The sequence below is a fragment of the Mustela nigripes genome, chromosome 3, assembly GCF_022355385.1.
Source record: "Mustela nigripes isolate SB6536 chromosome 3, MUSNIG.SB6536, whole genome shotgun sequence".
Taxonomy (NCBI): Eukaryota; Metazoa; Chordata; class Mammalia; order Carnivora; family Mustelidae; genus Mustela; species Mustela nigripes.
The window spans coordinates 58,408,046-58,427,608 of NC_081559.1; the positions used below are offsets into that span (position 1 = coordinate 58,408,046).

A 19,563-nucleotide genomic window follows, 5' to 3' on the forward strand; every position below is an offset into this window, starting at 1 on the left:
AAGGAATTCTAATTTAGCAGATTTTCAGACAAAAAAGAAACTGAGGCTTTCACACAGGTGAAAAAGGCAAACCTGGTCATGGGTTTAGAGTCACATCTCATCTCTCTTATAGTCTGCTTTGATAAGACTGTAAGAATTGTATTTTCCCCAATTCTGGATGCTTTGGAAGTATTTGAAAAAGGTCTTACTTATTTATATTGGAAGAAGGTCTTAAATAAATGTCTCAAAAACTATGGGCACTCAGGATGATGAAAAATCTGGAAACCATGTTATATGAAAAATGGGAATATTTATCCCAGGGAACAAATAAAAACGAATCAGGAGGCACATTGCTGCCCTCTCTATGTGAAGGGCAGTCAAGAGGGAGGAGAAGTAATCCTTACTCTGTATAAGAACTCTAACCAATGAGTGTGGATTCCTGAGAAACAGGTCTTGGTAGGGCTTTCCATCAGTGCCAGTCATTCAGAGAATGGATCAAGCTATCTTATTATAAGTGGGACTTCCTGGATATCCCAGCTTACTTAGCAGAAGCAAGAGATGAGATGAGAGCTGGATCTTGAAGCCTGCTTTCAGCTCTAAGGGTTTATGACCCTGTGACCTGATAAGAGAAGGGAAGGAAGCAGATGCATTAAAAATATCTCCCAGGTGTTGAAGCTTCATCCTTCGGAGGTGGTGGTGTAACTAACAAGGAGACAGTTAGGGACGGAAGGAGAGCCTTTAGGGAGGGAGATGGCGAAGCCTCAGTTTGAGGAAACTGCAGAATATTCAAATGATATCAAGAACTCCAGATGAAGTATCTTCAAATCCAGTTAACTTTGTTCTTTTCTCTAAACCTGGCACTTAAGACCCTGTTCCCTGGGTAAGGAGTTCCGTTTAATTGGTTATGGAGGTGAGGAAGAGGGAGTGGGAGAAAGAACTAAAACTTCCTGACTCATTCCCAGGCTTAAGATAGATTATCTAATTTAAATTTTAGAGCAACTGCACAGGGCAGTATTATTTTGTTCGTTTTACAGATGAGGAAACTAAAGCAAGGAGAAGTTAGGAATCTGTTCAAAGTCAAACTACTGGTGGGTAGAAGGTGTATTCAAAGCTAGATTTATTTTATTCCAAAAGATAATGTCCTTTATAAAGAGTATACGTGAGGGGCACCTGGGTGGCTCACTGGGTTAAAGTCTCTGCCTTTGGCTCAGGTCATGATCCCAGGGTTCTGGGATCGAGCCCCACATCAGGCTCTCTGCTCTGCAGGGAGTCTGCTTCCCTCTCTCTCTCTCTGCCTGCCTCTCTGCCTACTTGTGATCTCTGTCTATCAAATAAATAAATTAAATCTTTTTTTAAAAGAAGATTATATGTGAAAGGCTAATCACAAATAAAATCTAATGTATCACTATTGTTACAAGAGAAATAAAACTGTTTTAATAGTAGGCATTCAAGTATGAAGAAGAGGTTTTCAACTTAGCAGTTACATACAAAATGCATTTGGAAATAAATGATATAAATTATTCAGTTCATAGGGCGCCTGGATGACCGAGTCATTATGTGTCTGCCTTCAGCTCAGGTGGTGATCCTGGAGTCCTGGGATCAAGTCCTACATCAGGCTCTCTGCTCAGCAAGGAGTCTGCTTCTCCCTCTGACCTTCATCCCACTCTCTCAAGTAAATAAATAAAATATTTTAAGAAAAGAAATTATTCAGATCATAGATTCTGAGTATGTTTCTTTGGTACCAAAATGCAGGTTGCAACTAAAACCTTTGGTATAATAGAAATCCAAGAATATAGAAAAGCCATATAATCCATTACCATATTTTTGGTAAAGGAAATGATGAAAATCTAGTGATGGTATAAGTAACAGAAAAAAGACTATGTCTGACCATGGAAATGTATACTCAGTTTTACTTCACAAAGTAAAGAGTAATCTGCCCAATATCAAATTTACAAATTAGTAAATTCATTTATCTAAATAAAGCTCCAATAACTAGATTTTATTTTATAGTGAAGAAGAATTAAACCTGTTTATGAAGATTGTTCTTTAGATACCCCAATATATAAATTATTACAGGAAAACCTCAGTTACATTTCAAGTAACATCTATATATAATTCTTGGAAGTTAGTTATCTATTTTCCTTTTTTAAAAAAAGATTTTATGTATTTATTTTTCAGAGAGAGAGTAAGCACAAGCAGGGGGAGCAGAGGGCAGAGGGCAGAGGGCAGAGGGAGAAAGAGGCACCCTGCTGAGCAAGGTCGGGACTTGATCCCAGACCTCTGGGATCATGACCTGAGCCGAAGACAGATGCTTAACTGGCTGAGCCACCCAGGTGCCCCTCTATTTTCCTGTTTAACTTGATTTAGATTAGCCAAATAGTCACTTAATTTTCTTTTTATCTTCAAACAAATGATAAATCTCTGGTAAAGAGGACTTACCACTTTTGACTAAGGGTCAACAGTCAAAGAGATTCCAAAAGACAGTATTTGATCCTAGATTCCAGTAATACTTTGGGGTCATTCATGTCCATGTACCGATAAATTAGTGCCATTTAACCTTAAGGAATATCTGGGTAAATGTATTATTCTTTACACATAAGTGTTTATGTGTAAAGCTATTTGATTTATGCTCTGGTGTTATGAAAAAATACATTTTAAAGGATAATAACTTGAATATTACATATATCTGTAAAAGCAAAGACTTAAAACAAATTACATATTTCGACATTACTCTTAATTACATTAAGTATGTGTGTCCATTGTTATATATGTCATTTTACAAATGCATAGGAAAAATAAAGTGAAAATAAGCACTGTTGCACTATGTGCTACTTGAATACCTTATTGACAAGGACTATAACTTTTCCAGGTTCAGATGCTTTTTTCTTCTTGTCCAAGTGCTCCTTGGCAATGTAAACAGCCACTCTGGTTTTCCCACTCCCTGTAGGTAGGCATATAATGATATTTTTCCCCTCCAAGGCTGGTTGGGCGACTTCCATTTGGTAAGGCCTGAGGTTCAATTCTGGCTCAGGAGATGCTCTTTCTGCCACATTCTCTTCATCTGAAGGAAATTAAAAGGCAGAAAAATAAGGGAACAGGCAATAAAATAACACAGGCTAGGAAGTCTGAAACCCAGCATAGGCTTCTCATGGCTTAAATTCTTTTTCATGTGTGGTCCAAACCAATCCGTTTTTCTGTTTTCTGTACCATATGGGTGTCAGCTCTCTGCCGGCATCTGCGGGGTCGACCCAGGCACCCCATTCTGGAAGTGGCCTGGGGGCGGAGGGGCAGAGGGAGTGAATGAACAGGATGGAGGACAGGAGGGGAGGTAACATGGGAGAGTCTTTTCACAGAGTGGGTCAAGCCAGGCGAAATTGCAAGAAGGGCTGCTGTACAGGATTGGCAGGAATGATTCTTAATGCATCAGGCTTTCCGGTTCTTTGTTGAGCCCTTATACCCTACTTGTTTCTCCATAGTCTTGCCACCTACGAGTCAAGAGGAACTGAAAAAGAATGAGTCATTGTCATCACCACCCCTCCTTACTTTTTATTGCAAAGAAGATATTATAGCTGATTGTACTTTCCTTCACTTGAAAAACTTTATCTGACAACCGAATACCCAAAAGCCTGCCCATCTATCTATCTCAAACATCTAAAATGGCAAAAATAAATAAATAAATAAATCCTACTTTTGTCATGTGAGGTAGCTAGATTAAACATATTTAAGGAGGGGGGAAAAACTCCTCCCATGCAAGCCTTTAACTGATAGGTTTTCATTAAAAGATGAAAAACAGTTTTGTTGGTTTAAACTGACTTGCGACTGATTTTGGCATTTAGTTTTAATTATGATCTTTATCCCTTCCTTATATGTATTCTCCATGTGTTCATATTTTCCTGAAACTCAAAGTGCATTACAGTAAAAATATTTCCAATTAATACAGATTTCTAAATTTAAAATTCTCATAAAGTACTAACATATATTAATTTTTTGAGCATTAGAATAAAATTATTATAACATATCTTGGTTTAAACATACTTCGTTTAAAAGTGATCACATTTATCTATATTGGCCAGGGAAAAAAGATCTAAAAATGTATAATCTATCATGTGGAATACAGTAAAATAAATATTACATCAATTTAAAAGCCCATCTTTTGCTTTATGTAATCATAAGAAAAAAATGAAATGACAGCACTTAGTACTTCATTACACATGAAGTATTCCTTCTCTTATCAATGATTGCAATAAAACTAAACTAACAAAATCCCATTAACTTCGCAAAAGTTGCTGATGATTCCATTTCAGCAACTGGATAATTCTCTTTAAATGGGTTTTAGCTTGTTGTGATAGTACTATCTGCACAGGTAGGAAAATTCACACCAAATATCATTTAGTAAGAGTCATCTACTAACCCGGCAGGAAATTTGCCTTCTCTGTGGATGAGTAAACAAAGAAGCAATACATTTAAGTTATCACTGGATCATCTGCTGATTCATTTAATAGGATTTTCAGGAAAAACCCATCTGAAATCACCAGCATTTAAAGATACACATTTACAAGTTTGCTCTCCATGTTTGCTTTGAACTTTACAGCAATCATAATAAGTCATCTTCTATTATATTTATGTAAGTTTCAAATTTATTTAAGATTATCTTTACTTCTCTCCTAAGTGGCTTTTATAGAAGATCCTAATATTACCAGCATTGATTACCTAATTTTTCCAAAAGAGCAAGAACATTTGCAAAGGAAGATGGATATACTTTAAATTGTGTTTAACCCCAAGATCCAGGAACTTATACTTTCACTAAATCGATATTTAATTTAGGAAATTCCTTAAAAGAGATTAGTAAATTCCCTTTAATTTCACTCTAGGTCTATTTTTGCATGATATTAAAAAAATAATAAAATTCTGCTTCCCTTGTAATATTTGCAGGTACCTCTTTAAATAATCAGGTTCACTTTTTGTCTTTCATGCTTACTACTATATCCTTGGGTAACACAGATTAAAAAGAGAAACTTAGGGCAATTTCTTATCTCTTCCCCAAGTAATCTAAGACTAAGTCAAATGAGTAAAACATCAATTCCACTTATGCAGGCTAGATATTTATTGTACTAATAAATGTAAGCTTAGTGAAGATGTTAAAAGGGCTATCATGTTCAAAATTTGGTCCCGGAGCCAAACTCATGTTGTTTAACTGCTACTTAACTCATCATGTCCCACTAGTTCATTCTGCAGCAAATATTAACGGGGTGACTATTACATGCCATACAGTCCCACGAATATGGTCCTTCTCTTCAAGGACTTCAAAGTCTAAAGTACTATACTGTAGCCACTAAAAATGTCTGGCTATTAGACAGATAGCTCAAGTCGCATCTATAATTTTGAGTCAAGTCCGGGAAACTTGATAGGTAGCCCCAAGTTTAAAAGAGAAGCACAGAGTGAACATGGAAAAAAATGAGAGTTGGATTCATTGTGAGAACAGCATCCAAAGAAGAGCTGGGTGAGTGCTAAATATTCAGCCTGATTCTTGCCTTTTCACATCCTCTGACATAGGGATGGAAGAATTTATCCACATAAGCAATGAAAAGAGAATTTTCTCTTCTCTGTCACCAGAAGGAGAGAACTGGGCTGGTGTCAATGAGCCAGGAGCCAATTTCCTTTATAAAAGAAATGTTTGGGTTTTTGTTTGTTTGTTTTTTTTTGGTTTCTTTTTGGCTTGCTTTGAAAAAGCAAAATCAATTAAATGCAATAATGAATGTGGTATTTAAAATATGCACAAGCTTTGAATAACATTGCACCCTCCCTCTACAACAAATATTGATTGAAGACCTTGAAATTATACTATACCATATAAATGGTCAAAAAATAAAATCAAATAGGACTTAAATAATAACATTTTATTGGAACTACACCATGTGGCACATTTCATTCTCACATTGATTTTGACAGCTGAGTTATTCTTGGAGAGAAAAGGTCTGTCACTGCATGTGTTTGAAATCGACAAAGTATTCCTTTACCTATAGTATGTAACTACGGAAAAACACGCCATTCCAGCTGGACAAATATTAATAGGTATTACCTCGAAATAGTAAGGAAACACTTTCTACATATCAGGCCAATGTGTTTTGCCAAAAATATTGCCACTTTGTGAGATGCAGTATATCTCTCTCAAAATGAGAGACAGAAAAGCAAAAAAGCCTTCCATAGCATACTGAGAATATTTAAAGTTTAAGAGCATCATTAATCATGTTTTAGCATGATATAATACTTCCACAGAGGAGCAAAATGTTATGGTCTTGGGTCACATCCATGATCCTTATGTCCCATTATGTAATTGTTGAAGGCAGACAAAGGACATATGGGATAGAGTCTCTTCAATGTTAACCTCAAAAGTTAAAATATTATCCCAAACATTGTAATGCTTTTCAGAAATTCAGTATATGTTTACCAATTTGCAATTTCTCTAATCCCTTTTTTGCATTGATTTCTACTTTGTTCTGTATCATGCACCTGAGGGAAAGGAATTTCATAATTTTATGAATTCAGAATTTTACTACCCACTATGTGAAGTAATTCTTTGTTTCTAAGCACGGACCCCATCTAGAACATCAATGGGTGCTCTCTGAAAATGTGTTCGTCTTCAAATGTATTTGCCTTTGAAAATGTATTTGCTTTTTAAAAGTAGGTTGCGTTCAGATTTATCACGTCTTTCATGACACACTAAGGACTGAAAATCAGCAAATAGTTACATTCACTAACAGCACTAGATAGACAAAATGCCCAGCACATACAGGATGCCCATTAAATATTTATTGAATGAATGAATATTGTTGAAAAGCCCTTACTTAGACAAACAAAAATTGGGATGAGGTCCAGAAGCTTAAAACAGCCATAAAGATGTTAAATATTAGCTAGAACATATTTTGAGTTCTAACATCAATAACATTTAATAGAAATTTTAATTATTAAATCTAACAACTGTATAACAAGTATGGAAAAATCAAATACAACCGCAGAAATAAGCACAGGGCAATAACTTAATAAACACTGAGTGCAGTGAACAGAAAATGAATTAACCCTTTAAAATCCTAGAAAGCTTTTAGGGCAGATGTAAATGATTTTATGTAAATGATTTTATCCCTTAACGACTCTTCTAGCTAAATTTCGGTAATTCTTCTCACAACCCAAGGGAATCTGAAGTACACAATATTTTCCAAGTTTTTTTCTACAACTCAATAACAGAACAAATGAATAATAAAGTAATTTGTGTTTCTTAATTTGCCAGTTTCCTACTGATTCTTAGCTGGCCACATTGCAAAGCATTTTTTTTTTTGTTTATAACTTGTTAATTTTAATTATGAAATAGTTCAAGTGCACAGACAAATATGGAAAGGTACATAACAGATATCCAAGGTTCTATCACCTCTTCTTAGAAAATGTTAACATTTTAGTTCGGTTGTAATCATTGGAATTGCACATTCAAACAGCAGAAAGAAGCAATATGAGATCTACCAGACTGACAGAATTTAGGCAATCTGATAACAAAAAGTATTGCTGAAGTGTGGGACTGGGAAAAGGCACTCTCATTTATTGTTGGTGTGATATCCAACTAAGAGAGCAATTTGGGAAACACCTAATAAAGTCCTCATTTGGTGACAAAAATATTTTTGGAAACTCTACTTCTATGCAAGAGCTATTCAGACAAATTGAAACTCTTTTAACTGCATGTGTAATTTTAGTTTTTCATTTTAAAAGGACTCTTGTTAACTGGGTGTTGGGCATTAAGGAGGGCACATGATATAATGAGCACTGGGTGTTCTATGCAGCTGATGAATCACTAAACTCTACCTCTGAAACTAATAATACATTATATGTTAATTCATCAAATTTAAATAAAATAAAATTTAAAAAATAAAGGACTCTTGTTACCTGCAGTTAATCTAGAGTCACAATCCTCTTATGGACAGTATTTTTTTTTTTTAATTTAAAATGTTGTTTAAAAAAAAAAAAGGTAGGGTATGGGAACATATGTACCAAACTGAATACATGATTGAAACGCAGTCAACTTAGCGGAAAGGGATAGCATGAATAAAATAGGTGACCTAACTCTATGGAAGGTGGCATATGCATGTTCTTATCTATATCAAAAAGATAAATCCCGGATCCAAAATGAGAGAGCTTGGTGCTAAGACTTTTGTAAGTTGTACTTTTAAAGAAAGTGAATGGCAAAGTTCCAAAAGAACTTCAACTGTAGAAAAGAATTGCTTTAATTGCATAAATCCATTAGGGAGGGTATGAACAGCCCCCATGCTTTCCACTATATGGCGTCTTATTTCACACTTTTTAAGGTTTACACAACAGTTAGGCAGTACCTGAATCACTTCCCATGGTGCCTGAATCACTGCCCATGTTGCTGTTATGTCCAAGACTTTCATCTAAGCAGCTGACACTTCCTTCTGCCAAACTTGTGTCTGATTCTGCAAAGGAAAACATTTTAAAATATTTTTAAAATATTTCTGAGAATAAACGTATTTTAACTGCACACCTCTACAGCACACAGTACATGCAGTTCAATGCAAGTGGAAAAGGCACACCCAGACGATTGTGAATAAAAGGTAAGAGTTTCTGGCAAGCAACGTTTAGAAACTCCACCAAGGATGAGCAGCCGCAGGGTAGGGAATCAAACACGCACACCTACTTTACCGCACGCCCGATGAGAGGAAATACAAACTTGTAAACAGTTATGACATTTGTTGTCCCCCCACATGGGAATTTTGTCCCAGAAAAGAAAATCAACGCTTGATAATGGCATTGAAACACAAAGTATTACATAGTAATCCCCTGAGTTATTTTAACACAAGATGGTAGGAAATTAGTAAAGTATAAAAAATTAATAAAATACATGGTTCTGTTAATGGGTTATGAAAATAACAGCTCAGTGATAAATGTAACTTTAAAAATCTCCAAAAGAATTTGCTCAAAAAGAATCTCATTAGAGCCTGGCATGGCAGTTGTACTAGAAGATTATGTGAGGTTGGAAATCAATGTTTTGCTTTACTACAATTAAACGAAGCTTCCATCAAAAAGTTACAGTGAAGATGAACGGCAAGAGGACTCCCTTAATTTGTAAATCCCGATGTTTGGTTTTCAGTACCCAGTATCAGTTGTTTTTAAAAATCCGCCCCCCTCCCAGGGAAGACTTCCCTCTTTACAGTTTATTGCTAAGGACTTATGCAATCTCATCCACAAGGATCAGAACTATTGCTAAACTAGTAAAAGTAAATGAAAGATAGCAACAAACATTGGCTCTAGAATCAGGACAAGTGAAATTGACTGTTGAGGTTGCTCTGAGCCTGGCTTGCCATTAGTTAAAGTGGGGCTAGTACAATTTGCTTCCTAGAATTTGATCACCATTAAGTAATATTAGGTACAATCAGCTCTTAGCACTGTAGCTCAATTGCTGGTGATTGGAAAATGAAATAAAAATCAAGGAGTTGGCGTATTATTAGGGCATGAGTTCCATTAAATAGTGTTCTTCTTAAAATTAATAACATCTCATAATATTTATACTTTCTACATAATTATCATTTCATGCTAAAGCTCCCAAAGGCACTAAATAAATTACATGAAGGTAGCCTTTAGATACTTAGACTAGTCTGAGTGTCACACATTAGAGCTAGAAATAGAAGTGGCTGAAAAATTCACCAAGTATATTATCAATAAAGTTTCTCTGGAAAGAAACAGGGTATAACTCTTCAAAAAGACAAGTGTCTTCATTTTCCTTAACCAGTTATTATTTTTAAGTTGGTGCATTGAGGTACAATTTATCTTTTTAACTGTCTTTATAATCACTCTTTTTAAAAAGTTTGTTCTTTTAGGTAGGTTTAGTTTGATGAATCTGACAAATGTATACAGTTTTGCAACCACCATCACAAGCAAGATTTTTCTATCACCTCAGAAGCCCCCCCCCCCCCCCCAAAAAAAGAAGTCCCCTCGGGCCCTTTTGTTGTCATTTCTCTCCTGCTGCCCCCAGTAGTTCCTGATTTAGTTTCTGTCCCTAGAGTCTCGCCTTCTCCAGAATGTCTCATAAATGGATTCACACAGTATGTAACCTCTTTTTGACTACTTGAACTCAGTGTAAGACGTTCGGGATGATTCCACGTTGTTTATATCAGTAATTTTTTTCCTTTTTATTGCTGACTAGTACTCCCTGAGCGTCCGAGATGTCTGTGACATCTCCCTTCCAACTCGGATAAGCCTAGTCAGCATGAAATATAATGGAATTATAGCCGACCCCAATCAAATATATAAGGTATCTTTTCTTAAAAGTTAAGTGCTGATAAGAAATTCTCAATGGAGATACATACTGTTTAAGTATATTAGCACAACATAAATATACTAATGTGAAAATACTGTGCCTACCAGTTGTTGTAGATTAGCTCTCAAACTCAGATTTGAGGAATCCCTTATGATCACACGGGAAAACCTGTATATCTCACTGAGAGATTTTAAATATGGCACTTTGCAATTCCCAGAGGTATGCCTTGTTAGAAGCTTAGAGGCGAGTGTGGGATAGAACTGTCAAGCAGAAGAGAGTTTTGGGCAGATGTACTGATGAAAAGAGAATATGATTTGTAAGGAAAAGGCAAGGTGTAAAATGAGATGGGGAAAATGTCATTGCAAGGATAATTCTAGATCTAGAAGTATAGACTACGATTTCTGAAGCAAAAAAGTAAATTTTGACATGCTTTTCATTTGTTGTTTTAAATATAGTGTGAGAACTGAAAATAATACCAAAAATACTAAAAAATACTAACGAGTATTATCTATAATCTAACCCTGTATCTTTAGGTTTCCCACTAAATGTAATACAAACGGAAATTATACTTGATTTTCATTTCATTTTCTAATCACTGCAGTTAAACAACAATCTTAAAACTACTTTGTATATTTGTAAAGTCTAAGTTTTCCCCCAAGCTTTGCTTTAACATATGTAAGTTTGGGAGAGCTATTTAGTGCAAAGTGCATGATTAATTTTTAAGTATTAAAGAAAGTTGCTCCCAGAAATAGGGTGTTATTACGTGTATTTCATGGATTATTTTGACCTTACAAACAAATTTACAATGTGTCAGGAAGACACTTGAGCTCAGTGCCTTCACAGATATAAATTACGCTTTAAACCTCAACATCCTATGTGGTAGATATCCATCATCACCTTAGTTTTACAGACCATACACAGAGGCCCAGAGAAGTTAAATGATTTATTCTAATCACACAGCTAGAATGGGGCCGAGAGAGAAGTCCCTATTTTCTGAATCCAAGCCTGGTATTCCAGTGTTTTTTGATGATTTGTGCAAAGCTTTATAAATAAGCAAACAATCCTCTATCCAAATGTTAAGTGAAATGAAAGTTGGTTATTGCTGTTGTTGCTATTGTTTTAAAGCATATAGACATTTTCATTGTAATGTCTAATTTTCTGTCAATCTTGAAACAGTTTATCTTCCCAAGGGGGAAAAAAGGAGAGGGATTGTTTTATTTTGCTAACATTTCTAATTTCATCGATAGACTTTCATTTACTTTATATTTAAACATCCACACAAATTTTGAAATTTACTTTTCTGCACACAAATAAAAGAGGAACACTTCCATCCTTGTTAAACAAAACTAATTGGAATAATTCTGCTAGAGATAATTATGAAAATGAAAGTGAATATATAGAGGTCTATTTCTTTGTAATTTTGAGGATATATAAAATCTCCAGTTTCTCAACATAAAAATAATTTTGTTTCCTAGGCAGCGAATTCTTATGCACTTGATATATTTTTTTTATTTCATAGAAAGAGAAGTACTAAAGGAAATAACTTTAATAATAAAAGAAAATATACTGACTCTCTCATAACATTAAGAATATCTTCCCCAGAGATTTTCTTCCTGCATTCACTTAAAGAAATCATGTTTAAAAAATCACACACACACACACACACACACATAAAGTCAGATTGATTGATTATGTGATACCAGAACTAAACCAGGCTATTGAGTTCATAAGCCAAGAATTCCTGCAACTGACTTTTATAGGATTATTTTGTTTTATTCTTTGTACTTTTCACAGTATGTCAATCTGGACTTATGTCCTGATGAACAAAGTCATGTCTCTGATTTTAAAATAGATCAGATAAAATAGGGTAGTCACTTGGAAGCAGGGTGTTGCCATGAAAAGAACATTATGTTAGGAAGTCAAGCAAATCGGTCTCCAGATCTGAACTCTGCAGCCACTGCTAACAAGTGACTTAACCTTTTTTTCTTAATTTTTTTTTTTTTAACATTGGTAGTAGTTTCTACTTTCTCATTTATCTTGAGAATGATTCCCTTAGATAAAGGAAATGAATCATGAAGAGAAACAAAACTTAAATTCTCATGAAGTTGCTACTTAAACAGGCTTTGAATATTGGAGTTATATTATATAATAAGTTTAGTTAACTTTTATATAGGTGTCATTTCCTCTAGGGAAAATATCAAAGCTGGATACAAAACAGATTAGAAAATGCTGGTAATTTCTAACTGTTAAAAAAAAAAAAAAAGCAGTTATTTATATCAAACTCTCTTGGAATGAAAGAAAATGATACTCATCCAATTAAAAGATAGGATTTTCTGTAATAATTTTTTAAACAGCACAAAAAAAGAACAGCTCTGTGTACAGTGATGGTGTCTTAGACCAGTCCATAAGCCACTGAAAAAAATGCCTCATTTTGCAATCACAACTTGAATATTTTACTAATAAAGCAGAAATATTAACTGGAATCTGAGAAACTTCACATTTAACATCTTCTAGACTTTAAATACTTTAAAATATTTTTAAACCATTTAGAAACCAAAAATATTGAAGTTAAAAAAATTCAAATGAAAAAAACCTCTTGGTTGAAGGCCTTTTTAGATCTATTGCAATGTAAAGTATGCCCTCTGCTGGAAAACGCTATTATAACAATTTGTTGGTAAGTACATTGTTTATTCAACTTAAGGGCTAAGCTTCATTAGGTAAGATACAAATTGGTTCTTACTTCTTTCTAACCCTGCCAGGTACTGTACCCCCTTATTTCAACCTTCATGCATTTTTCACTCTACAGAATATTTCTCCTTTTTCACCCTTTGCCTCGGACTGTCATACATTTTCTTTGCTGAAAAGTGGTTTTGCATTTGAGCAGGAAGCAGTGCAAAGGGCTGGGGCCTCTATGCACCTTGAAAAAGAAGAAGGGCACCTGTAGATCTCATTCACCTGAGAGGTAGTGCTTACAAGGTCTGCAAATAGTCTAATTCCACCTGTCACCATCCTTTCATGTTTATTCTTGTTCTGACCTTATGATGCATTTTAGCTTCACCTATTTAGCTATTTCCCTTTGCCTGGCTTCATAATCCCTGCAGCCCCGAATGCTGAAGATCCGAACACATGTGCACTCACGGGCACTCCCCCAGAGATTGCACGGGCTTCCTAAGGGTGCCTGCTTTCATACTGCTAATAATACCCTTCCTCCCTTCCATCCTTTCTTTTTGAGGGTCCTTTTTCAATAGCTCTTATTGATAACATAAAAATGAACAACAGTTGGGTATTGTCCATATGGAAAAAGCAGGCTTTTTGTGATGCGTACATTTGGGACTAAGACACATCTTTATCACCCTCTTTCCTTTCCCCTCCTCCTCTAATGTCTCATTGAGATATACTAGCCAAGCTCTTCAAGACCACCAATAAAGTTATTCTGGACTGTGGGTTCCTTTGAATCTTTCTGTGCTTTTCTGTGGGCTCCTATAATTGGATCAGACACATTGCTAAGACCTCTTGTCTTTTTTTTTTTTTCTGAAATGCAAAGTATCCTAACACTCAAACACTCCTTTTCTTTTGAAATAACTTATCCTTAATCTTTTTTGAGAGGAAATAGATGACTTTTATTTTCAGCTCTATGTATATGGATTTGTGCGTGTGCGCGCGCACACACACACACACGCTCACATTTTGGTCTGTCAGATTCTGCTCTCCGTGCCAGGGAACATGTGTTCCCGCAGAATGGAGAGAAGCCACCTCCACCCACCTTGCATATTCTCTCCTGGATCCAAGCTTCTAGGAAATGAGTTCCCCAAAGAGAAAAAACTCTCCTAGAGCCACAGGCCCACATGGCTATCCATGGAGCTCCTTGCTCCTGTTTATAGAATTTATACCGCTGAAATGTTTCAGTCAGAATTAAATTTGAATTGTGTGTAAGTAATAGTGTTGGCTTAAATTGTATCATGTATACCCTTTAGCCTTTGGACTTGGATCTCCCTCTGTAAAGACGGTTATTGGAATACAAGGGGGCCAAAAGTCCCAGAGTGAATCAGCTGTGAGGGAAAAGCCCAGTGACCACTGGGAAGTGAGTCTTGGCAGTGACAAGGTTTAGGGACGGCAAGATAGAAGATGAATTGGAAACTTCTTTGGCTGATAAGCACCCCCTCTGGAAGAGCTATTCGAGTTAAGCAGGCTTAAGTAAGTCTGAGGAGAGTATGGGGAGACACACATTTAAAGGTGTTCTGGGAAATACACAACGGTCAGCTCCTTGAGGTAAAACAAAGCAAAACAAAACAAACCATGACTTCAAAGTGTCTGCTAATGTCCACGGTGTAAATATCCCTGCCAGGGCTGATTTCAAGCTACCAGCATGACGTCACAGAGTGGAGCTGGGAAGAGATGGGTGCCTCTGGCTCTGGCAAGCTAGTGGCAGCCGGCTCCAGCTGCCCAAGGCACGCAGTCCCCCCATGAAGGACTCTCCTAGAAACATCATCTGAAATGACCAGCACGCACTGCGCTAGTATTTCAGAATTGTTAAGAGTATTTTTTCCCCTTTAGGGAAATCATTTGTAAAAGCCACAGAGAAGCCCATTAACTCTCATTGATCTGGGAAGTCTCTCCTACTACCCTCCCCCATCATTGCTCCCCTCTGATCAAACTGTTCCCCTGCACTTTTGTATACAAATTTTGCTGTGTTTACTACAGTTGGATTTTGATGTGTTTATTACCATTGGGTCCATCTTATACAGACTTTATTTTTCAGAGCAGTTTCAGGTTCACAGTAAAATTGAACAGAAGTACAGAGACTTTCCTTAAAAGCCCTGCTCCCACACATGCAGAGCCCCCCTCAATGACACCCCCCACCCTAAACGTATTTTGAATCTTCCTACACCTACACCCTTGCTTGTAGTGCTCATGTGGTCTGAAATGCTGCCTACCACCTCTGTGCACAGATCCAACACAGGACGGATGTATCCAATTCCTCCTTAGGGAAGCTGTCTTTATGTCTTCCTTCCCAAGTCTACCCTCCTTAATCCTTTAACACATTCTCCTTCACTCTGGATAGATAACTGTTTTCCTCTGGGGGCCTGGAACTTGTTTTCTGGAACTGGGTTACAAACTCCTTGAGGGTGAGGACAACACGCTGGTACTTGGTTCTCTCAATAATAAGACCCAACCAACTCACTCTCTGGCTTCTAGTCCTCATTCACGTGCCAAAATAGAGAAGGTAAGTCCCAAGCATCAAATTAAAGTTAAAATTGTCGCCTTTGTTAAAGTGGTGCTTAAAAAAAAAAAAAAAAAAAAAAGAAAGGAAAAAGAAAAACGCTTGACGTTTGTAGCCGTAAAAGGATGTCATGAAAATAAATCCAGCGCGTCTTAACTGCACACTGGGGAGATGCTTCCCATCAAAATACCTATGTCCTCCATCCTGAGAGATGAACAATAACCCTCACAGAACTAGTAAGCAATTGGGAGTCATATAACTAACCTAAATGGCTCCGGGGAAATTTCAAACAAAATACAAACCTATATTAACCGTTAGCCGACACTGACATCAGCAGGAACAGCAGCTTATCTCTCTCTGGCCATCTCTCTCTCTTTTTCTTTTTTCAGCTCAAATTAATATTTTCCTTTTGGATTGCCTCAGTAGTATTTCTAGTTCCCAATAATTGATGTAACTAAATTTAGCAAAATACGGAAATAAAGGATAACTACCTGTAGTGAAACCAATCCTGTAATAATGTGGGTAATCCTGACACAGTCTTATATGCTGCTATATCAATTATCTTTCCCACTAAGGTCTCAAGTGCTATATGGTATTTTTTTTTCTAGAGATTCTAAAAATCTCTAAATTTCTAGAGGCTGGTGCTATAAAACATTATTCTGGTCCTCAAGTGCAAGGATAAATTTTGTGGCATTTTTACAGAAATTAGTATAGACCAAATCTAAGATTGGACTTTGGTCTATAAAAAGGCAAAACAAAACAACAACAAAAAAAGTGCTATAACAGATTGGGCCAGGGAGAAGGAGGCTGTTTTATAAAGGTCAATTTTTAAACCCCTCCTACAGAACATGATCTATGCAAAATATATCCACAATATATTCCAAAGCATAATGTCACCGGATAAACCTAAGGAGTGGAACATATGGGGGAATATGAAAAAGAAGGTATTAAAGTCTGAAAACAAGCAGGTTGGTAAGCTCATTAGCTGGGGTGGAATTTTAAAATCTTCACGTGAACGAATATATAAATCAAAATATACACATGCATTCACAGTCATGCGCACTGTATATTCACACATGGCACACTCTACAGTTACATTATAATCTTCCACCCTGGAACAGTGAATTCCATTCTCTTTATAATGTAAAAGCGCCCTCTGCTGTCCAATCTCGGGTACTTGCACCGTCTCGTTTCATAACCGGAAGATCTAACAGAACGATAAAAGAAGTCTGGGAGATTTTATGTGAAACTCTGCATCAAAGTAAGTTCACTGCAAATAAAAAATTTATCTTGTTTTGAATCTCATTTGCTTTGCTTTTATTTTATTACAGGGCATTAATTTCTAAAATGGTGTAATGTAAAATAACTACTTGTTTTTGAGAAAGCAAGAATAGCAGATTATTAAATATAAAATGATTGTACAATCAATTCTACTGTAAGCCTAGAGAATTAAAATGATCCAGATACCTTGTATTTGCTAAAATTAAGGTATTTTCAGCAGAAGAAAATGAATGTGGCTTTTGTGTCCCTCTGATGTTTTCTAGGGTGGTGTGGTCTAGAGAGAAACAGCACAGATTTCCAATATTTTCTTGTTATAAGAGATGACCAGTGACTTTAGGAAGCAGAACTATAAAATCCAGCATCAAAACTCTACTAACAGTCTAACAACTATTCAAATATCCTTTAGAAATTATTGTGTTAATTTAGAAGAAGGCAAGTTTTAAAAATTGGTGCATCTTCATTATTAACAACTTTTTAATGGGAAGTATTTGTAAGGAGGAAGGAAGAACATGCCAGTCCCCAGTGAAGGCATGACAAAAGCACTCTCCAGAGCCGCCTACTAGGGAATGCTGATATATCACCCTAAGGGTGAAGGAGAAATGGGATTAAAACTGGTTTCAGGGCAGGCTACTGTTACTAGTGGTAGTATATCTTACCCACCAGGTGTGTTAAGGAGTCAAAAGGGCAGAAAAACAATACATAAGGAGTCTTTGATTGAAACTATAAATAATTACCATTTGTATGCACCAAGACTATTATGCACTGAAAAAAATATTTTAGAAACTGGTTCAGAAATAAAAATTAGAGGAGTCAATTTAAAATTAGAAATAATTCGAGTCACATTTTTTTCTTTCTGCATATGAAAATTCATATTTATAGAATGTGTGCAGCTTAAGAAATAAGTTTCTTTCAATGCTACTTTGGTAGCATTGGCTATATTTAAGCTGTATGTGAAATCTTAACCCTATATATTAAAATTAAAAATAAAGATTATATACTATCAATACTGGTGAGATATACAAAACAAAAATTATGCAAATGCATGTTACAGACTATGGGATAGTTTCCCCTTTATTTTGGCTGCTAATACTATGAAAGGATGCCCGTAGAGGCAAAATCCTTCTACAGTAAATTTTGCAATAGAACCTTTAATCAAAAGGACACCAGAAACTTTGTTGGGCTAATGGTAATTTACAAGTTATTTATACCTGTAATTCTTAGTTCTGGAGAGCAATAAGAAAATAGACCAACACTTGCAATAATTTATAGCATCTATGAACTGTCTAAGACCTAAGGCAAAGGAACTACATTTTCCTAAGTAAGTTACCCTTTGCTATTGTGCTGAAAAGGACCAGAATGGATTGGACTATATGGCTCTCAAGTCCAGGGGAAGTCCAGACATCATGAGAATCCTATAGACCAGAAGGTCATTCAAGTCTGTGAATTGGGTGGGGTCCTCCTATCACTGGACAAGGTATTATATACTTCTGCACGTTCTCAGACTAGTATATGTTTTAGTAGCTGTTCTTGCACTTACTGTAGGACTGTTACTAGCACTTAATGTGACTATACTGTGAATACTGTTTGACTGACAGGCCCATCAGTTGAGAGCTCCAGGGGAGCAAGAAGTCACCTCTATTATGTTCCCCCACTGTATTGGCAGAACTGAACACTGAACAGTACATGTCTGGCATGTAGGAGTTAAATAAATATTTGTTAAATGAAAGAATCGAAAGGAACAGAGGGCAAATGAGAGGGAGAGAGGGAACACAGCAAGAAAACAAAACAAAACCCTTTCTGTTCTCTAAGGCTATTATTAAGATCCAGATTTTCTTTTCACAATATGCAACTCTAAGTTTTACACTAACTAGTAAGAAAACAGAACATTTTTAAAGTTTTGTCTTTAATTTTGTTCACTTTAAGACTCAGAATCCTCGGTAGATACATAAGCTACAGGCTGACAAGATGCGTTACTGGCAACCTTTGATGAAAAACCCTCATTCAAGATACAGGATCATTTGCCAGCCTCAGTCCTGTCTTCTATTCTTTCTAGTGTGGATTTAGAAAACAGCCAGTAACCCACAGGTATGTCAGGTATCCTATCAAGGAAGTTTATTAAAATGTGATAAATCCACATTCAGAGAGTGATTTTGGCATTCCCATAAGATCATGATTTCTGAAGGAGAGTGCAGCTGCTCAAGTGGAAAAAAAAATCCTCTGGAATTCAGGTTTTTGCTATTCTATATATTAAGCCTCACTAACGTGTGGTCCAGGCCAGCGATACAGTGTCACCAGGGAGTGTGTGAAAAAGGCAGAATCTCAGGCTCCACAGAGGACCTATGGAATCAGAGTGCATTTCAGTAAGACCCACTCCTCCCGATGATTCATTTACCCAGCAAAGCAGCAGAAGCATTGCATTAAAAAAAAAAAAAAAAAAGTAAATGAGGCACAAGCTTGAATAGCGGGCAACTGTAAAACATATTGGTACTATTTATGACAAAGGATTGCTATCCTATACATTTAGATAGATTTGTGATCACACAAATCAGCAAAAAGAATATAAACACCCTAATAGGAAAACAGGCAATTAGTAACAACAACAAAAAGAATAAACTTACAAAAAGGTTTTCCACTAGAAATCAAAAAATTCAAATTCAAGTAGCAAAATACCAAATTGGCAAGGTTTGAAAATAATGATATTTTGTAGAAATAACTGTTTTTGCAGAAGAGATTTCAGGGCAATAAGCAGTCTCTTATACTATAG

At 36.1% G+C, this 19,563-nt stretch overlaps 1 protein-coding gene across 1 annotated transcript in view; it reads right to left on the reverse strand.

Annotated features, from left to right (window-relative positions):
• IFIH1 (interferon induced with helicase C domain 1) overlaps positions 1–19,563 on the reverse strand; it is a 55,150-nt gene that overhangs the window by 20,980 nt on the left and 14,607 nt on the right. The window contains exons 4-5 of the mRNA XM_059394081.1: positions 8,352–8,456; positions 2,820–3,040 (exon numbers count right to left, since the gene is read on the reverse strand). Of these exons, the coding sequence (XP_059250064.1) occupies positions 2,820–3,040; positions 8,352–8,456 (326 nt within the window). The remainder of the gene's footprint in view (positions 1–2,819; positions 3,041–8,351; positions 8,457–19,563) is intronic.